The 16,597-nt window shown below is 39.8% G+C and overlaps 1 protein-coding gene across 1 annotated transcript in view; it reads left to right on the top strand.

Moving 5' to 3' along the window:
* NEK9 (NIMA related kinase 9) overlaps positions 1 to 16,597 on the top strand; it is a 1,697,515-nt gene that overhangs the window by 941,146 nt on the left and 739,772 nt on the right. The window contains exon 14 of the mRNA XM_044073912.1: positions 2,993 to 3,154. Coding sequence (XP_043929847.1) covers positions 2,993 to 3,154 — 162 coding nt within the window. The remainder of the gene's footprint in view (positions 1 to 2,992; positions 3,155 to 16,597) is intronic.

The following is a 16,597-nucleotide window of genomic DNA, read 5'->3' as shown; positions in this document are numbered from 1 at the left end:
TTGCATTGCTTGTATATGTGGATAAGCATTATTTATGTATTGCCTTCCTTTTGGGGGCACCTGACATCTGGGGCAAGAAAGACTGAAGAACATGGCGTCGGCTGTGTCTTATATACTCTAGTCTCACTGACGTCAGAAGAGTAAGCGACGACAACCGACGCCGGACCAAGACTTTGGAATTCGGCCGACCGAGGGACCGCCTGACGGCTGAAAACCCTTCTGTGATTGCTGCAGCTGTATTAGCACTCGAACATCTACATTTATGGTAGGTACAAAACTGTACTTTCTGAGAAGACGCCACATAGCCAAAAGGCCCCATACTTAACAGCAACTTAACCACTGAAAGGCATTCTTATGTTGTGGACATTTTGCATGTTTGTATATAATGTGCTACTTCAGCTGCTGATCTGTTGTACTAAAACATATCTGTTTCAGATGCTGTCACATGATGCATTATATATTGTTTTGTATTACATGGTTAATCTGCTGTGCTACATAATTTTTTATTTCATTTCTGTTCTTTTTTGCTCTATATTCACTCCTAGGTAAAGGCTGAAAATGGTCCATGGGGAACACTATTCTATCCTTGTTAAATAAGTATTTGCAACTGAACATACTGCTGATGTCCGTACTTTAGGGAGGAGACCAGCTCCATTCAGTTAATCTAGAAACTGGACCATAAGAAGTGATGACCACTTGTGACTGATTCCCATGTGTAAGGAATTGTGCTGCACAGGTGATCCTGATGATTGAACAGTGACATTTAGTGACTACCCCCATACAAGTGTAGTTTCTTACCTTACCAGTTGCTGTACGTGTAGTCATTTTATTAATTTTTTTTTAATTTATGCTTTGTTGACCAGGTTGGTCCCATTAAGCTAGTAACCTTTTTAAAGGGGAGACCTGAGGTGGTGTTTATACTGTAAGGGAAATTTGGTCAGGGCATTGGGAAACTTCCCCTACTCTGTTTGTTAGGTGCCATAGGATCTTTTACAACTGCCTGAGTTACTGCCAATGCAAGTAGATGGGGCCTCGGTTTAATGTCTTGTCCAAAAGACAGCACATTCAGGAGTACAGCACCCCCTTATGCTGCACTGCAGTGTCAGCAATCAGTCTACCTGGTGTGAGAATAGAGCCCACAGCCCTCTACACCAAAGATAATTGTGCTTTTTTGACACTGACACTGTTGCAAATAGTAGTTGTAAATAACTTCCCGTCATCCCCGTATGAATGAGTGGACTTTCCATCAGCAGCTGCTTTTAGAGTTCCCTGGAAGTTGGGGGAGTCTGTCTTCTTATTTCAGTTATATTTAAATGTTTAATAATTTGGTGTTATATTAGTTCTTGTTTTTCCAGGAGATTCTTGCTTATTGCTAGATGTGGTAAAATGGCAGGTTTCAGGGACAAGTTTGCTTATGTAGCCACCAGGTCCCTATCAGTTCATCGAAAAATCATTTCAGTGAATGTCATTTTCAGTGCACTTACATCGAACATGCCATATGTCGAACTGTTCATACTGAGAGTGTGGTACATTGAGGATCGGGAATTTGCCCTTACCTCACTGTAGTGTGATCTTGGAGGTTGTGTATATAATTAGCAGGGGATGTGGGTGACACAGCCCCTACATGAGGGGAATTCGATGAATGGCATTTCCGTCGGAAATGCCATTTGTTGAAGTGACGGTTCCATGTATTGATATAGACCCATAGCCAGCACATTGCATTACTTCTTGAGCATGTGGATGGCCCTGATTTGCAGGATTTTGTTGAGAAACAGTTTTCAAATTCCAGTACATGAAAGTAGTAGTACCCAGCCTAAAGACCCATTAAGGAGAGTCTTCTACTAGATCTGTGGATATTATGGGAATGAGTCTGATGTTCTGCTTTTAAATCATTTAATACTGAAAAGCTGCTCTACAGTATTAATATTTTTAGATGCTAGAGTACAGCCTTCCAGCTATTGCCCGCAAGTCCAAGAAAAATACTGCTGTTCCTCCAAACCACAGCTAACAGTATTTGCATATTTATCACCAGTGCTCCCAAGAAAGAACTTCCCTATAATGTTTACCTCTCCAGCAAATTTCCACTCTACTGCTAACCTCTTTCACATATACAGACTGTTAAATCTGAAGTCTTTCTCCTTCTTGGCATGTCAACTAACCATAAGATTCAGTTGTGTTCATGGTTTGATAACATCATCGCCTTCCATTTACCCGACAAAATAGACTTCTTGCTTTAAACCATAGTCTCGAACCTTGCACCCTGTATCTGAGACTACCTCCCAGTAAAAAATTCTCTCTCGCTCCACTTGGCAGGAGTTTCAAGAGTAGCTAAAAAAACATTTTTACATGAAGAAGCTGTCTGGAATTGCTTCTGTAATTAAGTCTTTACCTAATTCACCATACATCATATAGTCCCTTACTCATAACAATTGCTTTAATTTCTCTATCTTTGGGACTCATGCAGCATACATTAATCCCCTCACCCACATCTTCCTTCTTTAACTCTCCTTAAGGCTAGCATCGTTTTTCTTTCCCACTGTTCACTCTACTCTTTTCTTTTCAAGTTATTTGTGCATTTTATAAATATGTAGGTAGCATCTTAGCATTGTTGTTTAGTGAAGAGCATGCTCTTTCTAACTGTTACTTTTGCATGACATTTTTTTTGTATAACTTTGTACAGCCTGGGCTGAATCTGAAAATGTTCCATCTGGATCAGAGTTCCACCTCAGTTAAATTGAAATGAAGTACAGACAGACAGTATGTGTTTCTAGTCTCTTTATATCAATTTTTCACTGTACTAATTTGGAATGATGTTGCAGATGAAGATTATGTTAATGTTGTTGGAATGTGATTTGCTTACAGGGCTTGCTGTTTATCATATCAAGTTTCTGTCATATCTACCCTTGCTGTTTGATTGCATGAAATTAATTCCGTGTTGTGACATGCAAGTGTGCTAATATGAGATGCTTCATGTCTTCGTGTGTCTGTTTAGGTTGATATCCCAAAAAGCTTAAGTATTATCCAGGTTGAATGCAGTCCTGATGGTACCTTCTTCCTTACGCAGTCAGGAAAAGTACTGGCATGTGGAAATAATGATTTTAACAAACTGGCTCTCAATCAGTGTGTATCTGGACTTCGCAATCATGAAAACAAAGTAAGCACTTTGTGTGTATTTTTTTTGTGGGGTGGAGTAGGGGTTCTGTCGAATTTACAGCTTTTAGCAGTGTTACTGTTTAGCATTTATCTTTCTATAGAAGCAAAATAGATCCAAAGCCATTTGATTTGTTCAGGCATTTGTTGCATTTTTGTAGGAGTCAATAGATTATCTGAAGCGAGTTATTAAAGTTTTTGTTAAAGATACCTGGATGATACAATATTAGGTTACATAGTGTTACTGGTGTAGTTTCATTTTGGCCTCCAAAGCCCTGCATCAGTTTTTTTTCTTATTTTAGCTTTTTTATTAAGGATTAGTCATGTAGGATGCTGGTTGCCCTCCAGTAGCATGCACCCTGATTAACAGCTTTCTACATCTCCTTGTTATATGCCATAGGCATGTGGCACAGTGAGGTTTCATCATGCTGAACTTTTCTGTTTACTGCTAGGTATAGCAGAGGTTTGTGGCAAGATGTACAAAATGTCCCTGCTATGTAATCTAATGTTTAGACACATCTGGACAGTTTTTATTTTTCAGTGTTCCACTGTTTTTCTGTAGTGGAGTGATTATGAAGGCTTTAGCATAATGGCCAGTACCGCTCAGTTACTTTGTCTTTTTAAAGAGTGACAGCGCTCTTATTTACAGACCCACAAGCATCATTTAGTTATCCTTCCAGAGTACTTGTTGGCCTAATAAACCAGTGTGGTTGATTGTTTGCTGTTCTGTCAATAGTCAATCCTCCTGTATGTAGCTGTCTTTTTAGTAATACTACTGATGTTCAACACATTGTCCAGAGCATCAGGGACAACTTCTAGAAATTTGAGGGTTCAGGAGACTTGTGATGGGTTTCAAAAGAAAAGACATTTAGTGTGAAGAAAGTGATGGTAGTGGTTGTGGCTACAGAGACTCTGAAACAGATTTGGAAACTTGGAGTTTTGTACATTCTCACATTTTGCACCATATTGATGTGGTGCATAAACGAGCAAAGGAAGACATTCTTACTGTGTATGCAGTCTAGCCATGGATATATGTTGTTTGGCCCAAGAGATAGATGCAACCTGTAGGCATCCTGTATCTATTCTCAGAACAACATGCTGGCAGTTCACTTGAGCAAAACCTTAACAGACCCTTACAAACTGACTTTAGACATGTTTATTTTCCCATCTGCAGTCCATAGATGAACTGTGCTAGAAGTAGACATTGTTGGTTCTCCAGAAAACAGACAACTACAAAATATTTTGCACAAGGGCACTATTTCCAGGGGCTTTTACAAATGTATGTCTTCTGCATCATCTGGCTAGGTCTTTTTATGCACACTTTCTTGAATCCCTTTTCTCCTTGGGGTAATACAAAAGGTAATGAAGGACAAGCCAGAAATGCTACTGATAGGCCCCTTTTGGCTAAGAACAGCACTGGTTCTTCTTCCTATTGAGTATGGTTAACACAGAGCTGTTACAGCTGCTTCAGCACATGACTCGCCTGCACAGAAATGAAGGGTCTATTATATACCCCAACCTGAAGACCTTTGGGCTGGAAAGTGCAGGTGATTTAGTTTTCATTCCCTACAGTCACAATATCTCCAAGAGCATGCTTTCTATCTTAAGGGAGGCTAGGAAACATAATGCAAGAAAATCATGCATTGTAAAATGGAAGAAAGTCTTTTTTTTTTTTTTTTTTTGTTGCCAGAGGAGGGGGCATGGATCCAAACCACCCATCAGTGTCCATTTCAAATCAGGATCGCCTTACACTTCAGTGAAGAGCATGCTTCTACTATTTTAGCTTTCCTGCATTAGGAACATCTGCTGTGTTCTAGACTGCTTGTTAAGCAATTTTTAAAGAGGTGTCTTGACCTGAGACCTCTTAAAGAAGCGCCTTGTCCACGATGGGTTTCAGTTATGGTCTAGGAGATGTAACAGTACTCTCATTTGAATTATCTACTGCCGCACCCCTCAAGTATCTATCTTGAAAAACTGTTGCGACCACCTCTTTCAGAAGACTAAACTACAGGCCTTTATTTGCAAAGAGACTCCACAAAGACAGAGCAGTACTTTTCTTTAACCCTTCTTTCATACCTAAAACAGTGATTGAGGTATCCTTGACTCAGGCTGTTCACGTCCATTGTTTACCCTACACCTATAAACAAAGGGGAAAGGATCTTGCATTCCCTTGATATGAATAGACAGATAAAATAGTATCTGGACAAAAGTAAAAGAAAAACAGACCAGTTATCTGTACTCTTTGCAAAAAGATGGGTACAGCAGATCTTTTTCTAAGCAAATAATTGCTAAATTGGTAATATTACTCCTTCCTTGAGGCTTTGTGACTGTTTGTACAGACATCATGACAATGGGTGTTGTACATCAACAGGCACGTAGGACTGGTAGAGGTACACAGTCCAAGGTATACCTGACATTCTGACAGGCAGGTTGAGCAGGAACCAACTTCTTCCCCATAAAGTGTCCTTCAAATATCCAAAGTCGCTCTTTCCAGATGGTATTCAGATTGTATAAGGTTTTACTGCATTAAAGGAGGACACAGTTTACCTTCATCCCCTAGCCCCATTCAACCTAGCAGTAGCCGTATCATTTTTCATCTTTGGAAAAGCATTGGTGAATAATAATTGTGCACAGGCCACCTGGTCCATCCTAAGTACCTTTGCCAAGCACTGTATTAACTGGGTATCATATCCAAGGCACAATCCTCACTTAGGGCTGCTGTAGACAGAATGATGTTTTTGCCTTCCTGGCCCACCCAGGTATGCAGCTGGGGGGACTACGTCCTTTTACCAGAGACAGACCATTCCTATTAAGATTTGAATATATTTTTTTACTACAATGTAAGAGTTGTAAGAAGTGCGTCTGTTCTTGGTAACAAAACCCATCCAGCCTTCCCCCTGCCAAAGTGCAGGGGGATCAGACGGTCTTTAGGTGTCCTACCTTTGCAATCCCACAGTGTAACTTTTGATCCACACATTGAGAAAATCTGGAAAGATGGGAGCTGAACTGCATGATAGATAGTGGGAGGAGGAGTGAAAACTGAAAAGTTCCAGGTGCTGTGCAGTCCTAATGCCTGTAGCATATTGTCCTGTCTTTTACTAAAAGTGGACACACTTTTTACAAGTCTAGTGTTATGATAAGAGCATACCTTTCATTTTTGTTTTCTAGTAGACCTTAAAAGTAACTGGGCTTTCTCACCCACACCCACATTAAGTTTTGCTTCCCTCTGGTGAAATGTTTTCTTGGGTTATTCATTGCCAACAGAGTGGAATATCTGTAATAAACATACGATAAGTGACATGGTAAGGAGTATGCAGGCGGTCATAATTCTGAGAATTGAAAGCTGATTTTTTTCTTGGTTACATTCCTCCGCAGTTTCTTAGGTAGTGTTGCGCATGGTGCCAAAAATGAGCCTGTGTTGATCTTTGGGACATTTTCATCCAGCAAGTACTTATTCATTTTAGAACATCAAAACAAATGTATAGCTTGTGTCCATGCAGCAAAATAAACAAATAAACCCAGAAAAAATCTCACATAGTGCTCCCTTCCCGATGGTATTCCAGATGATATTTGGTTGCAGTGATGACCGACCAGTAAAAAACAACCAAAATTTGTTAGATCGATAAAGTTTACAAGACTTTTATATAAAAAACAATATCAGGTTAAGCTCTTTTGTCCTATATTGTCAGGACTTCATCAGAACCATCTTTCACATTCAAAAAGAAACCCTGATTTTATATACTCTGAGTAATTGGTCACATGTCCAAAATAAATTGATTAGATAAATTAGTTTCTATGGAAACTCTTTTAAAACCAATTAGTTATGGAAATTACAGTAAATTATACATTATACTAAATTTTATTAGTGTAAAAAAGATTGCTTTGACTTTATTCTTATGAAAGCCATCAATTACTGAATGTTACATATATATATATATATATATATATATATATATATGCAAAAGTAAAAAACACAGTAGGAATTAAAGAACAACAATAAAATAAACTTTTTTTTTAGTAGTCTAAAAAAAATAAACATGTCAAAGTAGTAAATGGCTTTTAGGACACTGTGTATATTGGGGTTATTTATCAAAAGCAAAAGTAATAATAATAATAAATAGATTAACCTAAATAATACTAAGAAAAAGAACACCGTGGGATGTTAAAAAGCATAAAATTCCAAAAAGTTACTTCCTGAAATCCTAATATACCAAAATGTAAAGCTTTTAAGCCTTAAAGCTGGTGTGATAGAAATGTGTTCATTAATTCATGGAGGTCTTCCGACATCGTTTTAACTGCCACATTAATTCTTTGTAGCCTATAAAATTTTCCCAGTTACCTCCTCTTTCATTTATAGGAACTGTTTCTAAAATACCAAATAGCAATTATTTTAAAACCAGTGCTTATGAGAGAGAGTTTGTATAAAGTGTTGTTCATATTTTTGTTTTTATATCTAATTGTGTTTGTATATCCTTTTACAAAGAACACAGCTTGATCTTGCCCACGTAAAAGGCAGGACAGATCATGCATTTTTCTAAATAAATCACTCTTTTTGTTAAAAAGCTGCCTCTCATCAAAGAAAGTTTAAAATCAGTATAAATTTCTAGTGTGATGTTAGGTGCTTCTATTATGTAACTACACTGGTTACATGAACTACATTTTTTGTCCCATGTTTGGGTAATGTGACTGGTTTGCTGACTTTTTCTTAATATTCCACCCAGTCTTGTATTTAAAATTTGGTTTCTCTCCTACCTTTGTGTAGATTTCATCATCCATCTTAAATGTATTCTAATTATTATTTAAAATTTTGGTCGTTCTGTTCTATTGTCAAGGCTTTAAGAAAATGTTTAGTCCCCTCTTATTAGGGTCTTTAATGTTATGATCCATTAAGATTGGGGGTTCAGAATTAATAAGTGGGTGGTACTTAGTTCCCCAGCCTTTTAAAATTTCTAGAAGTTCTTTTGAATAACATATATATAAAAATGTATGGTAAATGTTTTTGTATTCTGCCTTAAATAAGTCCATGTTGGAGCTCATTCTTGCTGCTCTTCCTACTTGGCCCTTAAACAAATCTTTCATTATGTGAAATGGATGACTACTATGAAAATTAACGTATGTGTTAGAAAAACGTAGCTTCCTATATATTGTTTTAAATATTTTAAGCCTAAGAATTGTTACAGCAAGGTAGTTAATACTTCTAGTTTCTGTGTGATGTGTGAACCTCAAAAAATCTGTTGTTTTGTTGATATAGTTGAAAAAAAATCACTTTTTTTCAAACTGTCCATTCCAGAAAGTAAATGTCATCCAACAATTTAGTATACGATTTTTGATATTCACTGAAAGATGAATTCATAACATATTGCTGTTCCCAATTATGTATCACTAGGTTTTCAAACATAGGGGCACAGGCTGCACCCATAGCTACAATATAGGGTGAAAGTGCTTAACCTGATATTGTTTTTTATCTGTGCTTTGTAAACCTTATCCATCTAATAAATTGTGGTTGTTGTCTACTGGTTGGTTGTCATTGCTACCAAATACCATCTGGGATACCATTGGGAAGGGAGCACTGTGTGAGCTTTTTTCTCATTTTAGAACATCCTTTCACCAGATGGTTATTATCCAGTGGATAGTTATATTTTTGTCCCCTCTAATAGGCCTCAACTGATGTCTCCTCTACTTCCGTCCTATTGTCCCATTTCTTTTGGGCATCTGGGAGCTGGTCATTGCTGGGCAATGCAAGAGCCCAACAGTGCATCCGTTCCATGCTTGGGAACCCCAAATGACCCACTGTTCATTGGAGAGATTGAGTGGTAGGGAGCATGCAAGGTTGCTGGGCTGGAGGGGCTGTTCCTAAACTTTCTCCATGGGCGTATCCCCTCATCCTCTACCGTTTCTCTGAGCATGTGATTTCTGTCCTCCCAAGGAGAGGTGACCCTCAGCACACTATCATCTCTTTAGCTTCCTAGTGCTTTACTACACTATGACAGTGTGGGCTAAGCCAGCTCGGACTCCACTGGGTAATACCTAGTGCTACTGCTAGATGTCACCATTGTGGTGAGCCAGAACTTTCTGCCCCCCCCCCAGCCGCGCAATCCGCTAATTGGACTTGTGTCACTTGTGTTGTAGGCATGGCATTATCCCTGTATAACATGGGGACTGACTGCACCCTACTGGATTATTCTTTGAGCAATTATGCAGCTTTCTTTGAGATCTATCCATTATTATAACAGGGGGTTGCAAGTGGATAAGTATCACTTTCCATAGGTTCATAGGTAGGTACTAGGCTATTGGCCCTAGGGCCTATACAAGCCTAGCCAAAAAGGTACCCTGGCTTTTGCCACCCAAGAAAATTATTTTCCTGTGCCCCTGTCAAGCAAAACCACAGAAATGATCCCCAGGGTGAATTTCCTATTACCCATCCAATCATCAAGATTTTTCTTGAAGAGTGCTAATGAGGAGCTCTGTTTGACATAGGTAGTCTGTTCCAGAGTATGGGACGTCTCTGGGACAGGAATCTATCCCTCCAGCATGTTCTGTTTATTGTGGTGACAAGGTTTAGGTCCCTAGAGCATGTAGCTCGGAGGGATTGGGATTTCTTTAAGTGGAGCATGTCCAACAGCTCTGGGTTTGACATAGCTTTGTATGTTAGGCAGAGATCGCCTGTGAGTAGGCGATATGCGACGGAGTAAAGCTGGAGTTTTTTGAAATGGTCTGCGTAGGGCATCTGTTTGAGGCCAGTAATCCTTTTTGTGACATATTTTTGCAGCCTTTCCAGTTGTTGTAAGATGTCTTGTGAGGTACATACCAAAAGGGGCGTTGTACTCTATAATGGGTTTAATGAGTGATGAGTAGAGGGGAACAATGACCTCTTTTTTTCTGGATGAGAAACCTTTTTTGATGAGGTGTGCCACTTAGAAGGATTTCCTGACTACTGTGGTGATGTGATTATCAAAGTAGAGACTACTGTCCACTTGTGTCCCAAGGTCTCTTATCACACTTTTGGTGTTGAGTAGACTACCGCCTATGTGATAGTTCATGGGTACAGAGTTTTTACCAAAGGAGATGACAATACACTTTTTGGCATTGAGCTTGAGACCATGGCTTTGACACTAGGCAGCTGTCTCAGTGAGGCCCTTTTGTAGGATGTCCACATCATTAGGAGTTTCAATTATGGCTCCTAGTTTTCAGTCATCTGCGAATTTAGTTAGCCAAAGACCTTCTGTGTTAGCCTGTACTTCAGAGAAGTAGATACCAAACAGGAGAGGACCCAGGACTGAACCCTGTGTTACTCTACTTGTCACTGGTCTGAAGTCTGATTTGGAGTCTGCTACTTTCACAGTGTGGGTTCTGTCAGTAAGTCAGTTGGCAACCCATCTTGTGACATGGGGATTTATACCTAGTTTAGTGAGTTTATCTAGAATTCCAGAGTGGGGGATGGTGTTGAACACCTTGGCGAGATATAGATAGGCTGTGTGAACCACCTTACCCTCATCTATGGCTTTGGTGACCACTTCAAAGAAATCTATCAAGTTTAGGAGACATGATCTGCCTTTTACAAACCCAAACTGTGTGGGGTCCAGAGTTTGGAGATCTCCAATTTCTTTGTTTATGAGTTCCATGATGATACGTTCCATGGCCTTGCAGACCAGGCTCGTCAGGCTAATGGGGCGGTAGTTCCCGGGGTCTGTTGTGGCCCCCCCCCCCCTTTGTGGAGTAGGATAACTGTCGTGGTGCACCATTCAATGGGCACAAAGCCTGAGATGAGGCTATGATTGAACATGATACTTAGGTGGGATGACAGTTCATTCTGTAGTTCATGTAGAAGGCAGCCTGGGATGTTGTCAGGTCCCATGGATGCTGTGTTCTTGGCTTTAGCGAGTGAGGTTTTTACCTGTGCAGCCGTGATTACAGGAACCTTGCATTCTTCCGGTATAAAGATGGGCCCTTTAGGGGGTGAGAGGGGGGTAAAGTTAGCACTGAACCTATCTGCCAGGATGTTGGCAATATCAGTTGGTTCTGTATATTTAGTGTCATTGTGCTGTAACTCAGAGCAGATCTGAGTGTTGCCATTGAGATTCTTGGCATAGCTATAGAATGCTTTGTGGTTGTCTTTAGAATCAGTGGCAATTTTGTTTTCATAACTAGCTTTGGAGGATTTTATGAGGGATCTCAGCTTCTTACTGAGGCTGACCAGGGAGTTCCTCCAGTCGTGGGATTTTACTCTTTTTTGCAACAGTTTCTTTCTTCTGTTGTAGAGTTTGTTTATGGCAGAAGACTACCAGATTGGCTTCCTTTTTTTGGAGGATAGTATCTTGGTTCTGTTAGGGATAGCACGATCCATGCACTTGTGTAAGTGCTTATAAAGTGCATTTGTGTAGGATTCAGCAGTCGTACCTCTATTGTCCATCTGCATGGGTGTCGTGAAGTTTGCCACTTCTGTCTTAAGTTAGCTTTGGAGAAATTTTTTACGGTTGTTTTCCTAATGGAGGGTGGGAGCGGGATGTGGATGTCTAGGAGCCTGACCTCTGGTGTGGAACACCAGTCACCCATGTTGGTGATGACCAGGTCTAGGATATTGCTGCCCCTGGTGGGGGTGTGGATAAGTTGATCCAAGGGGTTGGAATTGATGATTTCCAGAAAACGTTGAGCAAAAAGAGTTGGTACATGAGTAGTTTTCCCAGTTAATGGCAGGGTAGTTGAAATCACCCATTATTAGAGTGTTGGGTTGTACCTTAATATTTTCCAGTGTATCAAGAAAAGAGGAGTGGGAATCCTGGGGTATGGTGGGGGGGTCTGTAGCAAGCTACAATCTGGATTGCAGTTTTGGCTAGAGTTAGTTGAACTTGGATAATCTCGGATGCATTATGCTGAGCAACTAGCTTGGAGGTGTGGATATCCTTAATGAATATGGACACGCCTCCACCTTTAGTGTTTCGGTCTGGGTTTGGTGGCCGAAAGGTGTGGTATGAATTATAGCCTGGTAATGCAGGGGTGCTCTCTGGAGCTTTGAACCAGGTCTCTGTCACTGCACAGATGTCAATGTTCTCCATTTTAAGGAGTGCCTCGAGTGAGTGCATTTTGAGGTTTAGACTTCTAGAATCGAGTAGCATTACCCTCAGATTTTGCTTGCTTGTACCTGTCCTTAGTTTCTTCAGTTTTTTCATCAGTATTTGTATGAAGAGAAAGCTAATTTTTCACTCTTTTAGATCAATTTAATAGCTTTTCTGTTACTACTTTGATGCACTAACAGTCTCCATGGAGATATTTTCTCTTTTCAGGCCAGTCAGATATGGGCAAAACATAGCAAAGCAAACCTTACACCTAGTTTGCACATTTTGTCTAGGTCATGAATATGATCTGGAAGCTGTGTGACATATACAGAGACTTCAAAGATATCTGAGACTAGGTCTCACTCATTCCCTTAAGGCATTTAATGCATTCTTTTGAAAAGAGAGAGATGCCATCCCTCTTTGGGGGGATTGGAGGAGATCTCTATCTAAAGAATGTCTTTTGAAGAAACCAATTTTCTAAGAAGATGAAATCCTAAACATTTGAAGGACACTTTCTAAGCAGAGAGTTTTTTGTGTTCTTAATCCTTAGGTGCCTTCACCCTCTCAGTGCGCATTCTGATGTCACACAGTGTAAGAGGCATACCCGCCCACACTCCCAAGTTCTGGTTGACATATTTAATCTCTCTAGCCAAACATATTTTGGAAAAGTTCCCACAGTTGATCAAACAGAAGCCAGACTTTTCTTAGTGTACATGCAGTCCCTAGCAGAATGATCAGGACATGTACTGGCTCTGTCTTTATTGTCCAGGGAAGGAGTATGGCATCTAAACATTGCTACTGTTTTATCCATACTTTCTGCTGAAGAAGACTTGAGAAGCTTGAAGCCTATCTCACTATTAGAACCATGACAGTACAAGCTAAGTGGAATTAAATTGCAAGTGATTGAGGACAGGTATTCAGTCAGAGCTTCCACAGACTTAATTTACTACCTTGTTTGCCTTTACCCTTTTCCTGGTCACAGTCTTTTTTTTATCCACTGAGGGATAACCTAAGAGCAGTAGACATGGTCACACAGCAACTTAGGAGGTAAAAAAAAAAATCCGTGGCAGCCACTTTTTTTGTGAATTTGAAAGTTTGAACTCTGCATCCTTCATACAGATGTGCATGGAAGTCTTGCCTTTTGGCATGTAGTGGGTTGTTGTGTCCCCTGACAATGGCTCTGTGATTGACCTTGAGCCTGACTCAGCTTCTCTTATTTCCCATTGCAGCTTAGTCTACTAGGTGAAAATTAAATGTCCTTCCTGTTGTTCCTGTGCATGGTGCCCTACGTTTGCATCAGTACATTGGATTTCAGACTGTTGTGGATATGAGTGAGCAGGTGTTTGAGCATGCTGTTAAGGATAAGGAGTATAGCTTGGTTATAAGATCAGGTCTGTTGTGGCATGATGCTACATTTTGCATGTACCTTCTTCAGAGCTGACATCCCAGCAGCAGTTCCCCATTCAGTTCCTTAGGTATTCGGTAGGTGGATGTATGAGCAAGTGTGTGTGTGTGTGTGTCTATATATATATATATATATATATATATATATATATATGGATTCACTTTGAATAATCGAATGTTAGAACATCAACGTTCTGATCATCGAGACCAGAACATCGAAAATTCAAAATGAACCATAAAAAAATAAAAAAAATCACAAACACTATGTTATGCAGGGGGGGCTTTGCCCCCCACACCCCCCTACTTTAATATTCCAACTCAGAGATCGCACTACAGTGGGGTAAGGGAAATCTCCAGTTTACTGCTATATGCGGTAGCCCTAAACGGGAGATTGCACGTACCCTACCTGCACTGCCAACACTCAGATGGCACACACACACAACATGCAGGGCACCATGCTGACCTGCATACACACTCCAACATTCCACAATCTCACTTACCTGGCACTTCCACTTTAAACCTTCGATGTTTTGGTCTCGATGATCAGAACTTCGATGTTCTGAACATTCAATGATTTAAAGGGAACCCATATATATATATATATATGCACATACGCACACACACACACACACACACACACACACACACACACACACACATATGTGTGTGTGTGTGTATGTGTGTGTGTGTGTGTACATATATATATATATATATATATATATATATATATATATATGTGCATAATATGCATACACATGCGTGTATATGAGTGTGGATATGTACTGTCCGCTGCTGGAGATGGCTCAGGGTGGTGTCTCCTCCTTCCTTTGAATTCACCATGACAGTGTATTCAGAGAGATTTGAAATCCTAGTTTCAGTATCAAAAAAGGATGAGACCTTTTTCCATGTGGCCTCAACCCTTAAATAACCTAACTCTTTTTTGGGGGAACTCTTAGGCTGATGAAATCCATTATGATCTAGCTTTTTGTTGCCATGTCTTCACCACAAAGGTTTAAGCATGTGTTTGAAAATTATGAGGATTAAATAAACCTTGGTCTTCCCTTAATGGAATCTACCTTATAGGATGCAATCTTTGTAACCTGGTTGCACCCAGATTCTGAACCTCTAACTCCTGAGAAGGCTCTTGCACTTTCTTTTAGTTCCCCAGAGATTTGACGGATTTTCTTTTTAAGCATATTTTGGGAGATCTTTTTGGGTCTGTTCGAACAGGTCCTAGACAGAGCTCTAAAGAAGTTTACCAAACTCCAGTGTTCTGAGGTTATGGTTCAGGCTCTTCCATCTACATCCTCAGCAGGCTTCCATATAGCCTACTGTAATTTTGACTGCCCTGATGCTGTTGTCAGGGCAGCAGTCTCTAGGATGTGCTTTCTTTGGGTGGCATTGCCAAAGGAAGAACTGAGTAGGCTGTTCTGTACATTCTTCTTTATGATGCAGTTCTATTAAGACAGGCTTTTTAGGAGGCCTTAGATGACATACCGAAGAGTAAAACAGGTTTCGATAGTCATAATGTCTTAAGGAAGTCATGGGCTTCAGCCATCTGTATGTTGTACTGCTGGGTGTCACCTGTTAACTTCCCTTCCTCCACCCTTTTGGTCCATTAATTTCTGCCCATTTAGCCTTTTCACCTCATCCATTCCACAATGCAGGAGTCTGGTGGTAGGGAATGAGAAAGTGTTCTGGTCCTGCAGAATGGCCTATCCATCCCATGGTGAAGAGCATCTATCCACCTTAGTAGCTTCCTGAGATCGTCTTCATGCTGCCTGCTGCTGGAAACATGCCTCCACATGCTGAATCCCCTATTTTATGTGCCTGTGCACAGTGGCAGCCCATGCTCAGTAGCATATACTGCACTCACTGTTCCCACTAGGTATCACCCAACCAGTAGCAGCTGCATACACCGTCCTGTGCTGCCAGCTCTATCACATGCCTAAGCTGATAATCAAACTATTGTCACCTAAGATGCTGACAGGACTTAAACTTTTGTCTTCACCACTAGAGCTGACCAACCTTTTCTTTCATTGTTTATATATGTATTTTTATTGGATCTACTTTACAAACTCTAAGTTTCAAAACTTCGAAATGTAAATTTTCGAGACTATAAGACTGAAGATTTGAAACTTTGAAATTGAAATAAAAAAATAAAAAAAAAACATTTTTACGTTTTTGCACCCCCCACACCCCCTACTAAATAAATATACCAACTCCAAGGTTGCACCACAGTGAGGAAAATGGTAAATTTACTTTTCCGCAATCTCCATTCAAAACGCTTGAAGTTTCAAAACTTTATCTTATGGTCTCGACCAGTTGCAGTTCGCAGTTTTGAAATTTCAAGCTTGTGAAGGGAATCCATTTTTATTACTTTCAGCAGTTCTTTCAGTCAAGATACACATTGAAACTAATAACATAAAAATCTGAAATCCAACAGCATAAAAATGGATTAAACAATCCAAAAAGATCAAATAACACCAATACATGGAACACACTTTTCCAAGAATAAAATCACCATGAATTAAAAACTAATAAACAGAATGAACAAACCGGAAGAAAAAACATTCCATCACTCTACCATTGCAAAATATAAATAAATAAATAAATAAATAAAACTGTATAAGTAAAATACAAAATACATAAATTTGCTGTGTAAATGCCACATTTCTTACATTGGAAATGGATTTGATTTTAAATGTAGCATAATTAAATTTTGTGACTATTGATGCCAAAGCTTCACTCCTGTGAACTGGTAAATCCAAATCAGGATGTTTGAGGAAAACATGTTTTAAGTTCTTCTAATGACGTTAAACACCCCATATATTTACAAAATCACAAGATGGAGATTGCCCTTCTTTGACATTAGACATTTCCACTGATGATGGAAGAGATCAGATGGAAAAACAGAGCAGTGCCAGGTATTGTTGACTGGTTTGTCCGTCCAAATTTGGGCTGTGACTGTGGAGCCAGCAACCTTAACA

This window comes from Protopterus annectens, chromosome 6.part0, assembly GCF_019279795.1.
Source record: "Protopterus annectens isolate FY-2018-M chromosome 6.part0, PAN1.0, whole genome shotgun sequence".
In the NCBI taxonomy this organism is placed as follows: Eukaryota; Metazoa; Chordata; order Ceratodontiformes; family Protopteridae; genus Protopterus; species Protopterus annectens.
Note: the sequence above shows the minus strand (reverse complement) of the source record. Positions and strands in the feature narration are given on the sequence as shown.